Source organism: Triturus cristatus, chromosome 1_2 (assembly GCF_964204655.1).
Source record: "Triturus cristatus chromosome 1_2, aTriCri1.1, whole genome shotgun sequence".
Taxonomy (NCBI): Eukaryota; Metazoa; Chordata; class Amphibia; order Caudata; family Salamandridae; genus Triturus; species Triturus cristatus.
Genome location: NC_140580.1, coordinates 1,012,468,715 through 1,012,492,135, shown reverse-complemented (window position 1 = coordinate 1,012,492,135; position 23,421 = coordinate 1,012,468,715). Strand labels below are relative to the sequence as shown.

General features: G+C 45.2%; 1 protein-coding gene across 3 annotated transcripts in view; it reads left to right on the top strand.

Moving 5' to 3' along the window:
- Nucleotides 1-23,421, top strand: part of AKNA (AT-hook transcription factor) — a 223,918-nt gene that overhangs the window by 54,757 nt on the left and 145,740 nt on the right. For all 3 annotated transcript variants that reach the window (XM_085611866.1, XM_085611856.1, XM_085611848.1), the window contains exon 10: nucleotides 10,949-11,116. In XM_085611866.1, coding sequence (XP_085467992.1) covers nucleotides 10,949-11,116 — 168 coding nt within the window. The remainder of the gene's footprint in view (nucleotides 1-10,948; nucleotides 11,117-23,421) is intronic.

Below are 23,421 nucleotides of genomic sequence, written 5' to 3'. Positions count from 1 at the left end.
GGCACGGGAACCCCACAGCTGGCCCCACAATGGTGGTTGCTTGGGGGGGGCCAGGGCCGAGCAGCCCTGCCGGCTCTGCAGTGGGAGTAGGCATTGCTCTAATCCAGCAGGAGCAGTTTTATTGTGCTCCCACAGGGTGACAGCAATTCAGCACTTTTCCTTGCCTGAGAGTGCCGACAGGGAAATGGTTTGTTTTCCCAGCGTACGGGAGCAGCTTTGTACTTTTTAAATTTTACTGCAGATTTCAATATTTTCAGCTCCGCATGGATGGGACTAGCTAATCCTATGCCTAAATACTTTGCTGTAAAAATGGCAAAATGCTTTGCACTTTCTAGGCCAGCATGGATGGCACTGCACTAATCCTATGCCTAACAACATTGCTAGAAAAAAAGGCATTTGAGGTGAGAAGCTTCACTGTTGCTGATGTTGTAGGATGCTCTATATAGGAGCTTCTCTCCACCAAAACCTAGGACCTACCCAAAGGTCCTAGCTTCCTTTTTTGCATATATATGTATATATAGTGAGAAATTGTTGTTGGTTGACTGGGGTGCGAGCGACCACAACTTATCAGGGTAAGGCACAAGCAAACCCCAAATTAACCTGTACATAACCCCCTCGTAGTTTGGCACAGGGTAGTCAGGCTTAACTGAGAGGCAATGTGTAAAGTATTTGTGCAACACTTCAAACCGTAATACAGTGAAAACGCCACAAATAAAGGATCCCATACCAGGTTAGAAAATAGAGTATCATTTAATGAATAAAACAAGACCAAAATCACAATAATCCAATCAATAAAACGGGACTTTGAATTCTTAAATATTATAGTGAAAAATAGTGACACACAGCACTAACCGTGGCTATCTGGTTGCGCTTGACCAGATTAGAGTCACACTTTCAGGCTGTTTGCCATAGAGTGCAGGTCAGATACAGTCACCAGCCTAGGCCTGCTAGAGTTTACCTTCTCAAATTAGTGGAAAGAGTCCCGTTTGTGGTGGTGAGGTAGGAGCATTTTGGGAGGCTGCCGGCATAGCGCAAAGACCCTGAAGTTACCGCAGACAGGCATCGCTGGAGTTTTGCGTTGGCGGTCCCCGCTAGCAGTCGAAACTGAAGCGCAAAGAGGCAGATAGCGGAGCTTCTCACTGAATCACATTGCGAGCGGCAAGGTCTTGGTGTGACTGGGCCCATTCGCAGTCGCGAAGATCTTATAAATGTAAAGCTCTCTGCGCGATACCAGGAGTCCAGGACCCGAGGGAACCATTTGGAGGCTAGAAACTCACTTCAACTGGGTCCAGTGGCCTGTGCAGGATTTTGGGAAGCCTTTTATGTCCATGAGGCTCAGATTAGGAGGCCAGCAGACTAGCCCTTGGAGTTACTCTTTTGGCAGTCTTTTCAGTGGCACAGCAGTCCTTCTTCCTGGCAGAGTATCCACAGTACTTTGTGTCTGAGGTCTAGTATTTATACAAAGTTGTGCCTTTAAAGTGGGGAGAAGCTTCTAGAGGCATGCCTTTAAAGAGCTCAGGTGCACTGCCTTCCTGGCCCTAGCTCCAGACTAACTACAGAGGGTATGCAGCCCATTGTGTGGAGACAGGACTCTGCCTATTTGAGTGTAAGTGGGGTTGGACCCAGCTCCTTTCTCCCATCCTGCCAGTGTTGGCCCATCCATTCCCACCTAAGCTCCTCATTACGTGTGGCAGTCTAAGTGGAGTACACAAAGACCAACTGCCAGCTACACCCAGGGACGTGACCCAGAGACAGGCTGCAGGAACCAAATGCCTAGGGCAAGAAAATGCCAACTTTCTTAAAATGATATTTTCAGAATTGTAATTTAAAATCCGACTTCACCATAAGTTAGGATCTTTCATTACAATTCTAGAGACACCAAACATGAACTGCTTACCTGTTCCCATTTGGTAATTACTTATAAAATATAATTAGGTAATTCCAATGTTATCATATGGGAAAAAAGGCCTTGCAGTAGCGAAAAACTAATGTGAGAGCTTTTCACTACCAGTACATGTAAAACTTAAAAATACATGTCCAATTTTTTTAATACATTGCACCCTGTCTTCTGGGCTGTCCATGACCTACTATAGGGGTGGCTTATATGTATAAAAAAGGAAGGTTTGGGCTGGGCAAAAGCTTTAACTTTGCCAGGTCGACATGGCAGTTTACAGCTCGATAACGCAGACTGCAATGGCAGGCATGAGACAGGTTTAAAGTGCTACTTAAGTGGGTGGCACAATCAGTGCTGCAGACCCACTAGTAGCATTTAATTTACAGGCCCTGGGTAGATGTAGAACCACTTTACTAGAAACTTCTAAGTAAATTAAATATGTCCGTTGAGTATAAGCCAATGTTGCCATGTTTGGAGTAGACAGCACAAGCACTTTAGCACTGTTAGCAGTAGTAACGTTCACAGAGTCCTAGGGAGAGGAAAAGGAAGGCAAAAATTCTGGTGACGTCCCTAAAGAAAGCGCCATATATAGCATGAACCCCCTCCAGCCAAAAGCCAGGGTAGACCAATCAATACCTTTAAAGGCTTCCCTGCTTAGGTGATAGAACATTAATGAAGACCCTGTTTAAAGGGGCACTTGGCAATTCTATGCCTCTCTGAAATTGGTTGTATCCCTCTGTCTATACTTGTAGGAAGCTGGATTTTTATATAGTGGACCAAAAAGAGGTTGACTGTGTAAAGAGCCCAGGCAAACCTCAAAGGAATTACAGAGGCCCAAATTACACCCCAAATGCTCTCTTTTGTAGTAGTGTGGGCGAGCAGTTAGGCTTATCAGAGAGTAGTGCTAAACATTTTTTGCACACACAGAGGCAGTAAGTGAGACCACACCCAATAAAGAAATCTGACACCAATTTATAAAACTAATGTACTTTTATATGAATTTAGATACCAATATGTAGACTCAGGTGAGTACTTTTTGAGGTATGACTTTTTACAGTTTTTTAAAAAACAGTGCAAATTCTGAAGTGTTAATGTTATCCTATGGAGGAAAGCCCTACACTGCATAAAGGTACTTCACAGTGATTTACTGGACCGATCTCCTGGACTTAAGGTAAGTATAGGGAAAGGTCAAAGGCAGCGCCAACACGTCACCTCGGGAGGCACAGAGGTGCTTTTCAGCGTCAGGTGCCCAATGTTATCCTATGGGGAAATAAATGTACTACATACAGGCACATATGGGACCAATCTCCTGGACTTAAGTGGGTATGGAGCAAAGTCCAAAGCCACTCCAACAGGTCACCTCGGGAGGCTCTGGGGCGTTCGGGTACAGAGGTATGTTATGGCATCAAGTGTCCCATTTACTTTAAAAAAATCATTTTATCAGGCATTTCAATAAAACAAAATATAAAGTGAGCAAATGGATAGCACAGGCGAGAAGCAAAAGGTAGTACAGTAAGCGCTACTTTGCACGTTTCAGGCAGGCAGTATGTCTTTGTCCTTCAAGCCTTATGGATCGTTGTATGATAAGAGTCTGTGTGGCAGTGATTTCACTGATTAAGAGGATTCCTCGTGTTGTCTGTATGATTCATGTGGTCCAGGACAGATTTACTTCTCGTGGAAGAGAAAGGTAGGTGAGAGAAAAGAGAAGTGTCAGAGAGAGTAGATAGGGAAAGAGAGGGGTTGGGGATATCCTAAGAGATCACCAGTACATTCAATTAGCGTGATTTTGTTTGGGTGTAAGTGTCTAGCAGAGACCACAGGAGTCTTGATTTGTCATGTTCAAAATTCTCGTTAAGGAGGATGTTGTCCACGCTCCTATGGAAGCAGACCCAGGCCTACCATGTGTTGTAAGATATAGATGTGAAGTCCTTCCAGTCGTAGAAAGTAATTCTAACTCTGAGTGTGAGTAGCAGGTCAAAATTAGTAGTTCAGTTGCTGTAGGGGGCGGGGGGGAGGGGTTGGGGAGTGCCCAGGGTCCTAGAACGATTAAGACTGGATCTTTAGGTACTTTGCATTGGAATATGTCATTAATGGTTTTGTTGATGTTCTCCCAGTATGATTTGAGTAGGGGCAGTGAAAGATGTTGTGGTCAAGGTTACTTACTCCTGAGAAGCAGTTCGAGCATTTATTAGAGTCAAGGAGGCCTAATTTGTAAAGTCTCGCTGGGGTCCAAAAGGTTCTGTGTAGTAGCCATTAATTGCATTGAAGTACAATTAGAGATATCTTTTGTTTGGTGGCATATTTCCTGATTAGTGACTAGTTACTGTCATAAAAGTGGGGGTAACCTTCTCTAAGGCATGAGTCTGACCACTTTGTTTGGCCTTTGTAAATGAGATTAGAGCTTGATTCCTGGAGAATATCATAGATTCTCGACTCTTTGTGAGTTTGAGTGGAGAGTGCCTTAAATTTTATGAGAATACTTGGAGGTTGGGGATTCCGGAAGTGATTGTTACAATTAATCACAACTTTAAGTTTTAGGAAGTTCTAGAATTCCTTATTGGGAATGTCTGTAGAGTCTTGAAGTAGGGAGAACAGGATGGGGTTGTTCCTTTTGATCACGTCTTTGAGGTAAAGAATATTGCAACTTTCCCATAAATGCCAATGGATGGCTATACCGTCGATTTTTATTAGTGTGTTGTGCCAGATAGAGTGTTTGACTCTAATTGAACAGATCTTGTCTAGCTGTTTTACAGCGAGCACTGTGTCTCGAAGAATGTTTATGGATTGTAGTGGTTTAAAATGGTTCATTGAGATGGATCCAAGCTGTGTGAACGGACAAATTCCTGTCCATTGGGAAAGTGGAAGAAGGGGGTATGGATCGAACCAGTGTACGTTGCTTGAGTAGGAACGCCGTTTCCATCTTACTAAAGTTGGGCATGGCTACACCACCTTTCACTTTGTCGAGTAAAAGGACTTTGCTAGCAATTCTGGGTTTTTATTGGCTCCAAATAAATTAGGTGACCTATTTGTTTAGTGTTTCGAATAAAGAATCTGATAATTGAAGGGGAAACATACTCATGATAAAGTTTACTTGTGTAGCAATTAGCTTTGTAGTGCATTCTAGTCTGCCCACCATGTCATGTGCTTGAGGGACCAAGTTTCAATCAGGTCTTAAATCTTTTTCAGCAGGATGTTTTCAGTTTGTGAGCGGGACTCAGCGAGGCATTTGCCTAGATGAATGCCCAGTTATTTCAAGTGTAGGTTTTGCCATTTGAGATCTGTGTCTTCAATGGTGGATGGTGTACATAGAAAGTTGAGCGGAAAGAATTCTGTTTTCTCTTTGTTGAGAGTGTAGCTGGTGGCATAAGAGTAAGCATTAATTAGTTTAAGAGTTTCGGGGATGGCTGTTTCTGCTTCTTCTGAGAAGATGAGGACATTGTCTGCATAAGCAGTGACTTTATGGGTGTTGGAATTAAAAGGGATACCTGAGATGATGTAGCTGTGGCAAATCTCTGAGAGTAAAGGTTCTATGGTAGGAGAACAAGCAGTGCTGAAAGGGGGTAGCTGTGCCTTGTTCCTTGTGAGAGAGTGAATTTTTTGGCGAGGCAGGAATTAACCCCGACTTTGGCCAGTGGTTGTTATATATTATGAAAACCATTTGTTCAAATGAGGGTCCAAGGTTAAATTTGCAGCTGACTGATCTTAAAAAAGGCCAGGAGACCGTATTGAATGCTTTTTCACTACCCGAGACCATGGCCATTGCAGAGGAGTAGAGGGTGGAAGATTTTTCTATTAGATGTGAAAATAGTCTTATGTTGCAAGAGGCCAATCTACCTTTGCTGGAGGCCTGTTTTAGAGGGGTGGATCAGGGATGTGAGAAGTTTTTCTAATCTTGTGGCGAAGGTTTTTGCATACATTTTACAGTCTACGTTGAGTAGGGAGATTGTTCTGCAGTTTTTGGTGATTAATGGGACTTTATTATCTTTGTGGATTATTGAAATGGTTGCTTTGGTGAAGTTTGTACCTGTTGTGCCTTTATTGCTGTAGAAATCGAAGAGGGATTTTAGCTGTGATATGCACAGGGGTATGAAGCCATCTGGTCCCAGGGCTTTTTTTAGCTTTAGTGTTATCTATTTCTTCTGTCTCTAATGGTTTATTAAGAGAGGTTTGATCTACCAGCTCGAGTTGAGTGTGTTGTGATCAAAACTGTCAATTCTAATTTTTAACTTGCTTTTACATTGCCAGGATTTATTTGTCTGTCTGCTTAGTATCGATCCTTTTTAAACGATCTTTTAAACGTTTTAAAAAACGCTTTTTTCATTGTACTTACTCTGCTGCTGCTGCACTTTTGTCACTTTTTGGGGGGCCACTGCTTGGGGTTGCTAGTAGCTGGGCGGGTCGCAGTCCTCGTTCCGTCACGGCATACCAGTGCCGATTGATGCGGAGGGACTGACGCGACTCCGCCCACTTCCCACAGTACTTCCGGTGCAGGGGACATATGATGGGCGTGACTCGGCGGCCGCGCAGCGGACGCGCGCAGCGGGCGCGCCGCTGGCGCGCCTAAGGCGCGCCTAAGGCAAGCCCGTCTGCGCCCGTCCGCGTCCGTTGCGCGGCCAGCGCCAGCCACGCTGCCGGGATGGTTGGAATGAGCCACCTACGGTGGTCACGAGAGTTACTTTTAAGCCTCCAGGGCGCTGCCTGTAGGAGGGCACATCAGCTTGATCTGGCTCGTTCTCGATTGCCACACTATTGCATAGAATGTGGTCAGACGCTGGTTCAAAGTAAGGTGGGGGTGGGGCAGGCTTCCCTAAGCTCTCTCTCCGATCAGAGGGCCGCACTTAGTTTGGGATTGGTTAACTGCAGGTCTTTACCTAAACATGTCGAGGAGATCTGGCCAATTTTAATTGAAGAGAAGTGGGATGCCCTGTTCCTTACAGAAACCTGGTTGAGCGCTGATGCAATAACATCGATCTCACTTGCTACCCCACCAGGGTTCAAAATATGTTTTGTTAATCGCGAAGGGGGGAAAAGAGGTGGAGGGGTAGCGATTATCTTTAGAGATTCCTGGGAGCTTGTGTCTTCTGCCTCGCTGCTCCTGCATGGTATTGAAGGCTTACATTTTTGCTTCCAGATTACCCCTGCATTTGCCCTAGCTGGCATTCTTATTTATAGACCGCCTGCATGTACAGCAACGGCCGTGCAGTCTCTATGCGATCTGATTGCCCAAAAATCAGTGCTCTATTCGAATTTTCTGGTTTTAGGTGACTTTAATTTACATGTAGACGACCCAGATTGCGTACAAGCAGCGCAACTTGTGTCATCCTTAGAGGGGGCTAACCTCCTACAAGGGGTGCGTTCTCCGACACACATGGCAGGTCACACGTTAGACCTTATTTTTTCGAATATACAAAATACCGTAATAGGGCCCCCACTACCACTGATCTGGTCGGACCACTCCCTAATTCCCTTTTCAATTACTCTCCCGACTGTCAAGTTAGTAAAAAATATTCAGATGGTGCAAAAAAGAGACTGGAAGAAACTGTTGGCAGAATCCTTAAGCCCCATACTGAGGGAGAGTTATCCTCAGCTATCCTACGACCCCACTCGAGATGCAGCTATTCTGCACAAATGGATTGGGGACGCAATGGAAGCTGTCGCACCAATTAGAATGAGGAAACCAGATAGATGCTCTCCCTCGGCGCCATGGTTCTCCGCGTCCCTGAAAGAGCAAAAAAGTCATTGTAAAAAATTGGAACGCCAATGGAGAGTAGCCTATTGTGATTTAGCCAAAGTGGTTTATAAAAAAGCGACAAAAGAACTCCATAAGGCTTTGAAAACTGCTAGACGAGACTACCTTGTAGCACGCATTCAGAATGCGAACCACTCTGGCACAGAAGTTTTTAAAGTAGTTCAATCCTTTTTTAAACCCAAGGCTAGTGAACTCGAGGCTACAGCCTCTGCAGAAGGGTGCGAAAAAATCGCTGACTACTTCGACGACAAAATCTCTAAAGTCTATGACTCTTTTACTCCCTCCGAGGCCACGGTAAAACTGGAAACAACTGCAGATGGTGGCGGGAGGGAAACACTTTTAAACTTTACCCAGCTATCGCACCAGGAGGCATTAGCAGAAATATTGAAATGTAGGTCGGGCGCACCAGATGACCCCTGCCCTTCAAAGTTTTGGAAAATGTTAGCTCCATCTTTGATTGAGGGACTTCGCCATATCTGGAATACCTCCTTAGAGACCGGTATCTTTCCCGATTCTTGGAAACACGCATCTCTCCTCCCTCTGAGGAAGAAAGTTAATGGCGACCCGGGTGACCTTAGCAATTTGAGGCCCATTTCTTTGCTTCCTGCCCCGGGCAAGATGCTGGAGAAAATGGTTCAACGCCAATTGACCCCGTTCTTAGAGCAGAACCGTGCTCTTCATGACACGCAATCGGGTTTTCGGGCAGGTTTTAGTACCGAGACAGCTCTTCTCGAGGTGGCAGAGTCGGTAAAATGGACACTGGATTCAGGAGCATCGGCACTCCTGGTGCTCCTGGACCTGTCCGCGGCTTTTGATACGGTAGACCATGGCATCCTGATCCAGAGACTACAAAATGCGGGTCTTGGTGGGACGGTGCTAGCTTGGGTTCAATCTTACCTAAGTGGGCGCTCCCAGAAAGTTGTTCAACAATCATTTGTTTCTAGACCTAAGCCAATTAAACGTGGCATCCCCCAGGGCTCAGCCCTTAGCCCCCTGTTGTTTAATGTCTACCTAGCTCCGCTATTCACTCTTATTGCCAACTGGGGGGTCAAGGCGATTTCGTACGCTGATGACACCCAGTTGGTTTTTCCATTTAAGGAGCGGTCGGTAGATACCTTCAAGAATTTTAAGGGCTGCCTTCAAGATATAGCATGCTGGATGAATGCTAATAAACTAAAGCTCAATGCCGGAAAAACTGAAGTCTTGTTTTTTGGCAAGGGCTTAGCTCCAGATCCAGCACTGTGGTGGCCATCAGAGATGGGGACACCACCAATACCTGGTTCCTGTACTAGGAATTTGGGTGTGAAATGGGAGGCAAATCTCTCCTTTTCTGCTCAAATTAAGCAGGTGTCTGCTAGTTGTTTTAGCACCCTGAAAAATTTACGAAAACTTTTGCATTTTGTACCGGAGGACTGTCGAAAAACTATAGTACACGCTACAGTCACGTCCAGGTTAGACTATGCGAATAGTCTCTATTTAGGCCTACCCAAATATGCTATAGGACGTCTCCAGATGATTCAGAATGCGGCTGCGAGACTGGTGTTACGAATACCTTTTAAACAACATGTCTCTCCGTATTTACAGAAGCTCCACTGGTTGAAAGTGGAGAAGCGAATCCAATTTAAGGCCATGATTCTGGCGTATCGGGCCTTAAATGGGAATTGTCCTAAATATCTGAAACAAAGATTGAGCATATATAAACAAAATCGGGTGTTACGCTCAAACTCTCAGACGCTTTTGCAAGCCCCGCGCTTTGCGAAGGCTCGTTTGGGTGGAAGGACTTTCACAGTGGGAGCTGCATCACTGTGGAACAACCTTCCAGAGCCCTTGCGGAAGGTTAATACTGAATCTAGCTTCAGAAAATTATTGAAAACATGGCTCTTTTAGGTCCCTTTGGCTTTTTCTGGTCAACACTCACCTATCTCTAGCGCCGGGACACCCCTATTTGGGGTAGCCGTGCGCTCTACAAATTGCATTAATAATAATGATACCTCTGTGAGTGAGGGGAGGTTAATATTTCTGAGATAGGTCTCGCAGTCCGCAGGAGTAGAATGTCTGCCCGGATTACAGAGTTTATCATAGTAATGTGCAAAGCAGCTTGCAATTTTTTGGGGTTTGGTTTCAATTTTGCCTATCTTGTTAAGAACTGCTTTAATTGAGGTGCTCTGCTTTTTCACTTTTAGGTAGCTGAGAAGAAATTTCCTGCCCTTTTTAAAAACACATAGTTTTTTCACTTTGTAGCAGTTCACCCAGGTGTGAGCTCTCTCACTTATTTGTTTGTTATGTTGGTATTTTAGAGTTTTAAGTTTGTCTAAAGGTTTCTGTGTAATGTTTTAAATAAGGAGGCGTTCAAGCTTTTTGATTTTAATTTCCAGTTCCTCCAGGGCTTTGTTGGCAGACTTATTTTTGTTGGTCATGATGCTAATTATTTTTCCCCTTAGAGTGGTTTCCATCACCTCACAGAGGGTTTCAGGGGTTACGTCTGGGGTTGCATTGTCTTGGAAGAAGTGTACAATCGCGGAGCATATTTCTTCGTTGCAGGAAGGATCGTTTAGGAGCATGTCAGTGAGGCACCAGAGTTTATCTGGAGAATGGGTGTTAGTGATAGTAATATCCACAGAAACTCATGCATGGTCAGAAATTAATGTCGGTTCAATCCTCAGATTCCAGCAGGAGGAAGTTAGTTTCTGATTAGTGAGTAAGTAGTTTATTCTCGAGTGAGAATTATGTGGATTTGAGTAAAAGGTAAATTCCCTGCCAGTTGGGTTAAAAAGTCTCCAGATGTCCGTGAGATTTTGTGCGGTGATTCGTTTTTTTTTCATTTGTGTGTGGGATTTCCCTGGTCTGAATTTGCAAGGCGATAGTCAATTTAAAACTAGGTCTATTGGAAGGTTGAAATCTCCTCCTAATAAGATTCTAGATTCATTCGGGATTTCATGAAGCCTTTTATTGACTTTCATTGACTTTTATTGACTTAATGGGGAGCGGTCCAGTTGCAAAGAGGCTTGTATATTTAGGCTAGTTTGAGCTGCCTATTTATGGCTTGATGGCTATTGACTACTGCCTTGACTGTTTGGAGAAACACTTTGTGACAGGGAAAGGTTTCTCATAAACTAACAGGACCTGCTTCTTTTACAAAATATGTTTTTCTTCAGGGCAGTGCCTGTCAGAGCATGTAGTAGCAATGGAACTACCTTTACCAGGACTTTTGTTGACCGAGGCGTTGCTAAGACAACAGCAAAGGTTATGTTTGCTATTGTGACATCTGTGCTGAGGTCAGCGGGATTCATTGTTTCTGTCTCCAGGTACAACAGCTTCAAGACCCTGCCTGTAGCCATGGGACTGGAGTCTGTGCTGGAGGAGAAGAGGCCTGCAGAGGAAGCTGATGGTGCTGCAGGGGATGCTGGGAAAGGACGGCGAACATGGAGGCGACCATCTTTAAAAGAAGAATGGAGTCAGACTGCCCCACAACCGTAAGCGCCTGCCAGAAATAAAATAAAAAACACAATTTATTATTCAAATGTCCTGTAAAATCTTAAAAATGGTGATTAAATTAGTCACAATTTAGCCTTTGACTACTTGACTGATCTTAGTAATCGTGATTGATATGCCAGTGTCACGTTTGGATATCTCTTGTCCAAAGTGCCCAGGTCGCTATGACAAACACATACATAGGATGTGTCAGCTGACTCTGTAAGGGGTAGTTTGTAATTTATGAAGCAAAATGAGGGCATCAGCCCTGAAATTGCCTCCACCTGATATCTACATCTGCTTACCATATTTTTAAGAATTGATGCTGAAGGTTATGTTTCGAGTACATTTTTGCTTTCTTACCAGAAAATATTGACCCCTATCCTGTAATATGTAAAATAATCTGGTTTCAACTATTAATTAATGGGATTTGTAAACAAAAAAAGCATTCTTCCCCCCAGCAACACACACAAACACACGGGCACACACACGGCAGAGGGGACCGGATTCTTTTTAATCATCTTTAAAGGATGTGTTGAGCTTAAAGACACGGGGTGCGGTCCACCAGAGCAGGATGAAGGGGCTCCAGAGTTATACAGTAGCGAAGTTTTGTCTGCAATGTGATAAGTACTAGAAACAGTGCAGGCGCGCACTGACTCCTACACACCATTGACAAATGACTGTAACAAATAAAGGAGAGTGGCAGAGCAGGTCGAGCTAGAGTGACCCCTTTTTGGGGTGTGGCCACGGCTGATTTGCAAATGGTTGGTTCCTGTCTGTTATGACACAGAAACAGAGTCCTAAAACAGAGTCCTGGAAGGCACCCCCGAGTGAATCCCTGGGAAGAGGTTAAACCCATCACTTGTTGTGCTCTCACAGCAGTGGACCTCAGCCAGGTTAAAGTTGTCAGCAGCCAAGAAGAAGTCCTGTCTGGCACCATTCAGGGCATCAATCCTCATTTATCTTTCAAAAATACTGTTCCAAGTGCAGTTTGTGAAATCTGACTGGAGAAGGTGCCTGCCTGTGTCCAACCCATCCTGTGATTCCCCAAAAATGCCTGATCATCACCAGTAAAAAAAATATTTACCACCAATCACTACAGTGTTTGACATATGTGAACATTTAAAGTAACACAGTTTACTATTACCTATTTAGTTGGTACTCTATCGATGTAAGAAGGATGATAAGCTTACGTGGCTCTGTCGGGTTTCGAAGTAATGGCCATCAGATGACACTAGATGCCACCTGTGATGGCTTAACTCACTCAGCCATATTTGGCAGGGAAAAAGCCAGGAAGCAGAAAAACTTTTTTTTACTCCTGTGCTTATGTTTCGTTGTTATCATTTGAATAGTGCACTTTCTGGGCCTCGTTGCTCTGTCAGCTGTCTGGGGCGCCTTTCCGCAGGGTTTCAAGATTTCAAGACCAGAATCCTGGGTTTTCGTGTAATGGTATGTTTCATGTCTTGCGCTGTGGTGTATTTCTAGGGAGGGTGGTAATGTAGCGTTCAGCGAGCTGGGGGAATCTGAACTTGCTGACAGAGAGAGAGATGTGACAATATGGCGTCGGAGAGCCCGTTGGGTAGAGAGTGATTAGATGTTCTCGGACCCATTCTGAGCCTGAAAAAGCTCAAAGGTTTACTCTTGTCAAGGAAAGGAGTAAATCCTTTTCCAGAGGGTTGCACGGGGAACACATTTTCTCATGAAGAAACAAAACAAAAAAGAAATAAAGTAGCCGGTGTAATTACATTGTTCCTGCCTATTTTCTCTTGCAGTTTTACAATTTGTTTGTGAAATAGACCCTTTGTGCCGAGAAAAGCAGGTGGGCACAGCGTGGTCCACCTTACGGCCCATCTGTGCTGCATTATATCCTTTGTGATCTCCGGCTTTCAGATATTAAGAGGTTACATGTTATGTTGCCTTTCCTTCTATTATGATTATGTGGCTGGTGAGAGGGCAATGGTGCAAAGCCATAAATATGTTACATCTATGCAGCATGGGCTATATCTGAGATGTTCTGTCTTTTGTGTCCTTTGGACTTTAAATGCAGGGTATCGTGTTTGCAAGTGCTGTTTCGAGCACCATGAGAGACCAGTTATATGACATATGTAGCCTGTGTTAGGTGTATGTGTCTAACATGTTCCATAGGGAATGTATGTGATGCTGTCGATTTTATTTTTTTAACTTTTCACGCTGCAGTCTAGTCCCCAATGTATGCACTCTTACCCCTAACACATGGTACAATTGCCTACTTGCCAATTGGCATAGTTAACTTTTCAGCTATGCCGTACTGCATGGTGTAGGAAATAACTCATGCCAATAAATTTAGATGTCACATGTGAACTGCAGCACCTATTGTCCCACCCACTAGGCTGACAAGATAAACATGGCTTGAAGCACACATGAGTAGATGACTGCTGCAGCTTTTAAACCTGCAGGCAGACCTGTCAAAATAATCGATTATGACAGGAGAGAAACCTACTTTTAAATATTAAATGAGTCACCGCTAATACGCCTTGTAGCCCACAAGGTAGGGTGGGATATTGGACATTACAGAGAAAAACAAAACAACTCTTTCATTTACAGCTCAATTTTTTCAACGCATACAAGTACATTTAAATTTAATATTATCTTTACTAAAATGCATTAACATTGCATACTGTTATAGAACAGCAATTTTATTTCTCATGAAGTATAAAAGGAAGGATTTCTTTATTTCAAGAGGTGGCACCAAAATATGATTTATTTTTGGCTTCTGGGGCTCAACACAGTGAATTTCAGACCAGGACGAGGTTTGTGATTCTAATTTTAAAAATCAACACATTTCCAATGTTTATATTTTAATTTAACCTATTTGGCAAATGTTTCACTGACGGATGTAAGATTATGTGCGAGAAAGTCCCCTTTAGCTCCCAAATTCAGGCCAGTGCTGCAACACTTCTTGCTCAATGTGCCCACTCTGCAGTGTCCTTGTTTTACATCCCGCTCATCGCATCAAATCACAAATTCATTTACATTGCATGGATGACGCCTTGACACTTGGAGTGCAATCATTTTAACTCACTCTTCAGGTGTTGGAGGTTTTATGAATTTTTTGCATTATAAATGCTCTGGTGTGTTATGTTTACTACGGCTTGCTTTCATCACGAGCACATGAAATTGCATATTTATTTACAACATTGCAAAGTAAAAGCATGCATTGTAAGTGAATATGTAATGTAAAAAAAGTGTTGAAAATGAACCATAGTACATGTAACATACTAGTAGGGTTTCTAGTATTTAAAAGTTAAATATGTACATATGTAAGGTTGGCTTGTTCTAACAGGGACTAGCCCCCAATGGCTATTTTCCCTTTATATGTGTTTGTTTCTATGAGAACAGCTAAATTACAACTCAAGCACTATTTTTTAAATTTTGGCTTAGAAAAGACAGACTTCATTTAACATTGTTTTTATTGTTTATTAAAAATCCAAACCCATTGTGAAGTGACTTTTATAAAGTTTTACTTTTCCTGCTAGCCTGCCTGCAGCTGCTCTCCCTGAAAGAGCTTTACCTCTTGAGGAATTATGAAGCTGCTCCTAGAGCAGAGACAATGACATGGACGTTTTGCCAGGATGGCCTGGGTGTGATGGAGACTGCTCAGATTATGTCAAGAAGGACTATTTGGAAGTTCCAGGAACTTTATTAATTTGAAGGGACCAGGGTGAAGCCTGTCCCTTATACGTTAGCGTGAAGTGAGCCCTGGGAAAGAGGGGCCTTTTGATCCCAGAGAACATTCTAGCTTTTGTGGCTCCAATCACATGTAGGGGGAGCTGGTTCCAGAACCAGTTTGGTGTAAACAGATAGGAGGGAACTGCTCAATACCCTAGACACACAATTGGGTGGAGCACAAGCTGCTTAGAAGGAGAGAAACAATTTGCCATATATCAAGGCAAATCGGATGCACTGAATAAGAGGAAAGGTTTGCCCTTGAGAACCTATTGGTCAGGGAGTGTCTAGGAGTCATCTCCAACCTCTTGTTAGTGTACTGTACAAAAGTAATACCTCACCTTCAGTTCCTCAGAACACATCTGGACATGTGGAAGAGAAGGAAGAAGCCTGCTGGCTGTGACTTTTGTGGCGGCCTGAAGGGCTGAACCTACTGACTCTTGAACCCATTGGTAAGTAGTGGACTTCAGAGGGGGGTGGCTAAGCCGCCAAGGGTAATGGCCGCCATATCAGACAGCTCCGGAACACCCCGATCGACAAATCGTATATCCGACACACAGATCTGGCTTGAAGATACCAGCGGGACGACCCCAAAAGTGGAGGATGCTGGTGGCGCAACAACGAAGCAACGAGACCTGACTACCGCGAGGATATCGAGCGTTGAAAGTTGCGGCCTTCCGGAGCTGGGAGCTGAGGCTTGTCATGGCGGCGCGGACGTGCGCACTGAAGTCGAGGAGCAGCAATATCGGCATCGCGGGCCCGGGGTCCTAGGGCTTCCCGCGACCTAACATCCGGAAGCACTCAACTGGTGGTGGCGAAGCCAAGAGTCGACTGGAGATCAGGCGCGCCCCCTCGGGAGCCAGGCACCGACACAAAGCGGTAAGCCTGTGGCGCCGGTGATGGCGGTGAAGTAGTGGGGGCGAGGGTACTCCGTGCAGCAGTCAGCGGCCCAGAAACACCAAGGAGACCCGCAGGGACGCCCCTCCCGCATATCGCACCTCAAAGGAGAGTAAAGCCAACAGTGCCACAGGGAGTGATGGGCCGCGTGTCTCACAGAAATCAAGTATCAGAAGCAGACACAGCGGCAGGAACGGGCTCCACTGGGGTGTTGGGAGCTAAGATCCCACAGTGGAACTGCTTGTAGGCATAGGCATGCCTACGAATAACTCGGTGTCCTTGCCTGTTTGCCCATGGTGTCCGGAGGGTGTGGCCTGGGCCAGACTCTCCATATAACAGCGCCATCTGACTGAGCATCACCACTGGGGGAACTACATTAGGTAATAACGTGGTGGCCATATTAGTCAGTTGGCCATGGCCCACATAAGAGTACCGGAGACGAAGAAGGGTGCGGAGCAGACCAAATTGGAAAGGAGCCCTGCGCATGTAGCGATCAGAGGTGCAAACTGCCTCCAGCCGTGGATGCAGCAACCAGTGGACTCATGTGAAGTGAGACGGGTCCGTGACCTACACAAACCAGAAATGTCTGGTGCCAAGGGGCTCAAGGGGACGCAGCAAATGAAGCTCGACAAATTTGCCTTGCCGAAACCAGCCGACTCTGATCATAATGCTAAATCTAAGATGGCAGCCGGAGCAGAACAAGCAGAGCCAGACTTAACACTGCAAGATATAATGGATGCCATCACGGGGGTACGAGTCTCCTGAGAGACTAGAATGTATACGATCACTACAGAAGTAACACTCCTGAGAGGAAACATGCAAAAAATGGGGGAGAAGGTCAAGCAAATGGAGGTAGTTACCACAGGTCTTGTAGACAATGCTAGTCAGATACAGAAAGACATCAAAGAATTGCAGACATTTCGAAAGCTAGCGGAAGAAAAGCTAGATGACTATGAAGGCCACTCCCGCAGGAACAACGTACAAATACTTGGGATTCCAGAAAGGGCAGAAGGCCCGGCGGCCAACTTATTTGTAGAGGAACTGATACTTAAACATCTCCAGCCCAAGGGGCTTTCAAAATTCTTTGTTGTCGAGAGAGCCAATCGAGTCCCGGGAGGTAGACCAAAACCGGGGGCGCTTTCTCGCCCAATGTTAGCCAAACTCTTGAACTTCAGGGACCGAGATACTAAACTGAACACGGCTCGAGTGGCCCCTCCCCTAAAGTACGAAAACAGCAAAATCTCTTTCTTTCCGGACTTTACGTTAAATGTGCAGAGGCAACGCAGGCCCTTTCTGGACATTAAGAAACGACTCCAAGATAAAGGGCTTAGATACATAATCCTGTTTCCTGCAAGACTTCAAATCGCAGCCGACGACAGGGCCTGGTTCTTCAACACCCCGGAGGCAGCTGCGGACTGGCTGGAGGGCTGGAGACTGGTGGAACAGCACAATGCTGGCAGAGTCCGACATGGAACTAAGCAAATTTACTGCTACAGAATGGGCGGTCCTGCCAGCAGTAGAGCGACGGAGTCAATGAAGAGCTGGTACTAAGTAATACGGACTTGCTGGAGAGACATGGACGCTGAAAGCCGCCCAGGAGTGGGGAGCTAAGTGATCTATTAATCATTAGACTATATAGGTTGTCCTGGGGTTGCCTTACATAAAATGTTGACCGAAATGTGTTGATTGGGGTGGAGACAAGGTTTCCCCCCCACTAAATTCTACCTTTAGTACACAGTTCAAGGGCGACAGGCACTCTGCATAGTTGAGTCATAGGCAGTTCGAAGCCCAGAGTGCAGGGTAGCAGGGTGGGGGGTTGTTGGGATGGGATTGTGTTGTTTTATAGTTTGTTAGTAAGCGCGACACCGATTGTGACGAATGGCATAGGCATGCACTGGGACAAAAGTTTTAAACTATTATATTGGAATGTGAACGGGTTAGGAGAGCAGATGAAGCATAGTATTGTACTGCAGTATATTAAGAGACAGTCTTCTGATGTCCTGTTGCTCCAAGAAACACACCTTATAGGTAATGCGTGTGGAGCTCTGAATAGATGGGGATACAGATTGAATGTCCACTTGGGCTTTACTACGGGATCTAGGGGAGTGGGCATAATGACCAAACAATCCTTCCCGATGTCAATTGAACACACCTGGACAGACGTAATGGGCAGATACACAGCAATATCGCGGAAATGGTAGGGTATGCCGCTCACATTAGTACGTATATATGTCCCACCGGGGTTTGCAGGGGCGGACGTTTTGGGACCTAGTAAATCTGTTTCTATCCTTCCCCGAGGGCAGATTAATAGCTGGCAGAGATTTCAACTCCGTTCTATCAGTTTCCCTGGACCGGTGCCCTCCTCGTACTATTGGTCAATCACAAAGGTGGCTCCCGGACTTTATGGATGCGATGGGGCTGACAGACGTGTGGCGCAACAGTTTATCACGCATGGACTACATTCTCACCCCAGCGGCTCAGGCTAGCTGCATATACAATATCAAACACCTAGCACGTGGAATATCAGACCATTCACCACTATGGGCTCAGGTGGTCGTGGACGAGAAACAAGTAGGCAGGGTAGCACCGACCAACCCTTGTTATCTCATAAATCCAGTGGTCCGGGAGAAATTGTCTGTAGCCATCAAGCTTTACTTCCTTGAGAATAAGGAGTCAGTAGCTTCAACTCAAATCCTTTGGGAGGCTTTCAAAACGGTTATTAGGGGACAGGCACTTTCCCTCATAGCAGGAGTCCGTAAGGAGAAGGTCAAGGACTTAGACAGACTAGAGGGGGAAATCCTCCAGATGGAGGAAGACGCTGAGGAACCGGTGCAACCGGATATACTTCATGCCCTAAATCTTGAAAGAGAGGAATACAAAACAATCGCCACAGATATGGCCAAGACTTTGGGCAGGGACAAAGCAGGTAGACTGTTCGATATGGGAGATGCTGGGAAGTTGCTGTCCTGGCTAGATAGGGTGGAATTAGCTAACCGACTAATACCTGAGCTGACCACAGAAGCAGGCATGAAGATAGTAGACCCGCAAGAAATAACAGACAGACTTACCCAATACTACCATACAATAAACCAGACAACCTCCTCTCTTCAAGAGTCTGACTCTGCAGATCTACTTACCGATATAACGCTTCCGACTCTAGAAACCGAAGATAGAGAATTACTTGAGGGTGCCCTCACTAATGATGAAGTGGCCCAGGCGGTATGGAGCCTTCAATAAGGAAAAGGCCTTGGGCCCTAACGGGCTGCCGATTGAACTGTACAACCTTCAGCCTGACAAAATTACTACCCACCTACGGGCCATGTTTGAGGAAAGTCGGGAAGTGGGTGTGCTCCCACTGGACCAAAGAGTAGCTACGCTGGTCGCCATACACAAAACAGGTAAACCCAGGGATAAATGTTCCTCGTATAGGCCTATTTCATTATTAAACGTCAAACCCAAGATACTGGCCAAACAACTGGCAGGGTGGTTGGTTAAAGTGATAAGCAAACCAATCCACCCAGATCAATCGGGCTTCATGCCCAACAGAAACACAGCACTTAATCTGCGAAGACTGCATGGAGTCCTAGGGCGAAAGGATACTGTAAGGGAGGACGCAGTAATGGTGTCCTTGGATGCCACAATGGCCTTCAATACCATAGAATGGCCTTATCTCTTTGCAGTACTGAAAAAGATGGGATTTGGACTGCACTTTATTCTATGGGTGCAGCTCCTGTATACGGAGCCCCTGGCACAAGGGGTGGTAAACAATAAAAAATCTGCATACTTTGCATTGCAACGTGGGACAAGACAAGGCTGCCCATTGTCCCCGTTGCTCTTCGCTTTGTCCTTGGAACCACTTGCAGCCTGGATCCGCAGAGACCCGGTCATCCGCGGACTGAAATGGACGGAGGGTTGGGAGGACCGTATCTCTCTATATGCAGACTACATTCTGCTATATCTGGCATCCCCCAAACCATCAATACATGCGGTTCTCGACATATTTGCAATATTTGGCAGATATTCCGGATACTCCATTAACTGGGGTAAATCTATATTATATGTCCTACATGGAGAGCCCCCATCCTTGCCCAGAGGGTGCACCATGCAGGTAGCAAGCGAGGGATTTAAATATCTAGGGATCTTTATCACAGCAGATCCACCCGATGCCTTTGAACATAACCTACTCCGCCCATTGCAGAGACTTTGACGCAATGTTGCGCATTGGAAAGCTCTCCCTCTGTCAATGCTGGGCAGAGCGGCATTATTCAAAATGATATCCCTGCCGCGTTTCCTTTATGCCCTCCAAAACTACCCAAACCCAGTCACTGCAAAATACTTTCAGGAAGTGGAGGGTGTACAGAAGGAATTGCTGTGGGAGGGATGTCCCCGCATAGCCTTCCCAAAACTGGTGAGGGAATGGTACGATGGAGGCATCGAACTTCCTGACATTAAAAAATTCTACTGGGAGGCCCATCTGGCAGCTATCAATCACTGTACGTACCGACACGGGTATGATCCGGGCTATAGAATGGACAAATGGCTATTGCCCGGTGGCAATTTTAATAAGTCCCTATACCCCAAACCTAACAAATTTTCCTTGACCGGACCGACAAGGCACTCAGTGCACGTATTGCATGTCGCCACCAGAAGCATTGGCTGGGGATCTAAACGAACGCAGGCCACCCCTCTGTGGGATACCGAACAATTGGGTGCACTGTGGAAAACAAAGGGATTCGACCAGTGGGACCTAATAGGAATATCCAAAATAGGTGACCTGTGGAAAGGGGGGAGTGGGGGGGGGGGGAGTCGTGCCGTTCGCCACTCTCAAGCAGGAGTACCAGATGGCAGACTTGGAACACTACAGATACATGCAGGTGAGACACGCACTGATATCACAAATACAGAAGGGTGAGACCCTCCCAGAGGCCTCTCCTCTGGAAGATAGGCTACTTGATGGATACATGCAAACGAAAGCAGTGTCACTGACATATAAAAAACTGGTCAACAACGCCCTGGACCCTTTGGAAACACTTTGACGACAATGGGAAAGAGACATCTCGGAACTAGACGAAGAAGAGTGGCGGGAGGCAATTGCTTCCCCCAAGGAGGTCACTATTTCTGCCCGCTTACGATTGGTCCAGTTTAAGATCCTTCATAGAATCTATATCACAGGTGCAGCACTGGCTAAGATGGGCAGAACAATTGACGTGGAGTGTAGGAGACGGTGTGGACAGGAGGGCACGTTCATACATATAATGTGGGATTGTGTGCACATACAGAAATATTGGACAGACATCCACCAATGCTTCAGGGAAGTCTTAGAACTAAGTATAGTCATAGATGCCAAGAGGAGTTTATTAAATGTCTAGGAGCCCATGGACTTGAATAGCACAGACAAATTATGGGTGACGCTGGGGTTGATGGTAGCGAAATGAAACGTGGCCAGGTTATGGGGGTGAAGGTGTGACCCTCACAGTGGCAGACTGGAAGGCTGACTTAGACTGGTGTATGATGAGAGAAAAAACTGTTTATGTTGCGAGAGGCTGCCCTAGGAAATGGACGCAGGTGTGGGCAAATAGAACCAATACCGGGGCAATATCTGTACCCCACCTAATATCCCCTCCTCGCCAGTGCCAAATACACAGTAGAACTGTAACGTAACTTTCGATTGGAAGAAAGAATTGTCCGCAGCAAACGATATTTGTCACAAAAGTTTTTATTCTGTACTAGATGTAAGCAGTAAATGTCGTAATTGAGTCGTTAATAAAAATATTTATAAAAAATAAAAAATCAGTGTTCTCAACTGGGCATTTACTGTGTGTTCACTCAACACTCACTAATAAAAGCTGTCAGATACTGGCTGTCTTGAATAAGACTCATAGTATGCCGTGCTCCCTAAACAACAGCCAGGCGAGTACCGCACAAGGGCTAAGAACCCATCTTTTCATTGGAACTAGGTTGGGTATTCAGAGTGTTAGAGTTGAGGTGTGTAAGCTATCCCTTGTGCATTTGGATAGGTGCTCAATTAGGAGTTTTACATTGACCTTAGACTGGAATTCTTATTTTAAGAGACTTATATCCTTCTGAAGTTCACAATGTGTTACAGCAGTGGCCACTTCTGAGCCCTGAACAAGAGATGCTAGATTCTCTGCTAGTGGGTCCAGGTTGTCTTTCCTTGGAAGCTACTGAACTTATCCAGAAGGGTCCTCCGGGAAGCCACACCCAAATCATTTTTCAGCCATGACCATTTATTCTAAAAAGAAATGTTTTTCTCCAAAACAATTTTAACTGCTACTGGAAACTGGCCTTCATCACCAACCAGAATAAAATACAAGTGGAAAATCAGTGTTCTATGTGCATTGCACACTACCTTCCAAAACAAGGGGACAGGCTAACTGGACGGCTTGCCCTCCTTTTACATGCCAACAACGAACCTCCGATGATATGAGATCCTAACAATCTGACAACCATTGTTCAAGTCACAAAAAATAAGTACATGTTTATTAAATGTACAGGGCGAATGCTTTGTCACAGTCCCTGAGGACACTGCCAACCTGCCCTTCTCTTCATAACACTAACTAGGACCGAATATTCAAACAAATGTATTGTAAAAAAAGACAGGCTACAGCTGGGGGTGGCTCCCCAAAGAAGAGATGAAAATGATGTTGGGCCACAATCATGTATTTACAAAGGGTGCAAAGCTGGTATCTCAGGACCAAAATATTTTTTTTCTCTGAAAATGAGAAGCTATTGTTTAAAATGAGAATTTACTTTTGAGTTTAGTCTGCCAAAATAAAAAGAATATATATGATAGCAACACAAAAAAAGAAGTGGACTCCAAGGTTCAGTTGGCTGACCTCCTGAGTGGCTGTATGAACACTAGAAGCTGCAAAAGTCCCTTCCTGGACTGACCAGATCGTGGATTGCGGCCAGACTGTGTCGGGTACTCCTATGGAGTGGGTCTTGCATTTCAAGTTTTGCCCCAGAGGTCCTATCAGTAATAGTAGTAACCAGTGCGAACTGCTTCAAAAAGAAAACAAGCATTGGCAAAGCCAATAGGTCTCTCCTTTGGGACCTTATAAGTGTTTAGCTATGCAACAGTTGCATAACTAAATGCTTATAAGGTCCCAAAAGCGAGACCTATTGGCTATGCAAAGCGGCCATGCAGCCGCGAAAGTGAAAGTGATCGCAATCGCGATCACGATCAAACATCAAAGCGGCCGTACGGCCGCGAAAGTAAAAGTAATTGCGGTAGAGCGCGGCGCGCGCTCCCGCGCACATGCACTGTACCACTAGGCTGGCCTGGTAGCACTTTTTGGAGCCCTCTTAATCAGTCTCGCCAGACCAGCGCATGCGCTGGGTCAGGCGAGACCTAAAAAGGTTGAGACAGTTACTGTGTCACAAACACTGATCCAGCTATTTATTTTTCATCTGTGTGGTCAATGAAAGTTTCCTGTGCGCAACAGTCAATTCTTCTTGCACCTAAGAAATTGAACAATTTGCTGTGCAAGGGGGCACAGTGTTGAAGCTTTCAAAATTAGTGATGTTCGAGCCTCCAAAGATTTGTTTGACAATAAAGTTAAACAGGTGCACATTGACTCATACTGCATGAAACAGTCATTATGGAGGCTTTTGTATCATTCTCTGTATGTGATTTCCATTTATGCATACCAACATTAATTGCTTCACAGTGAAAATAATGTTC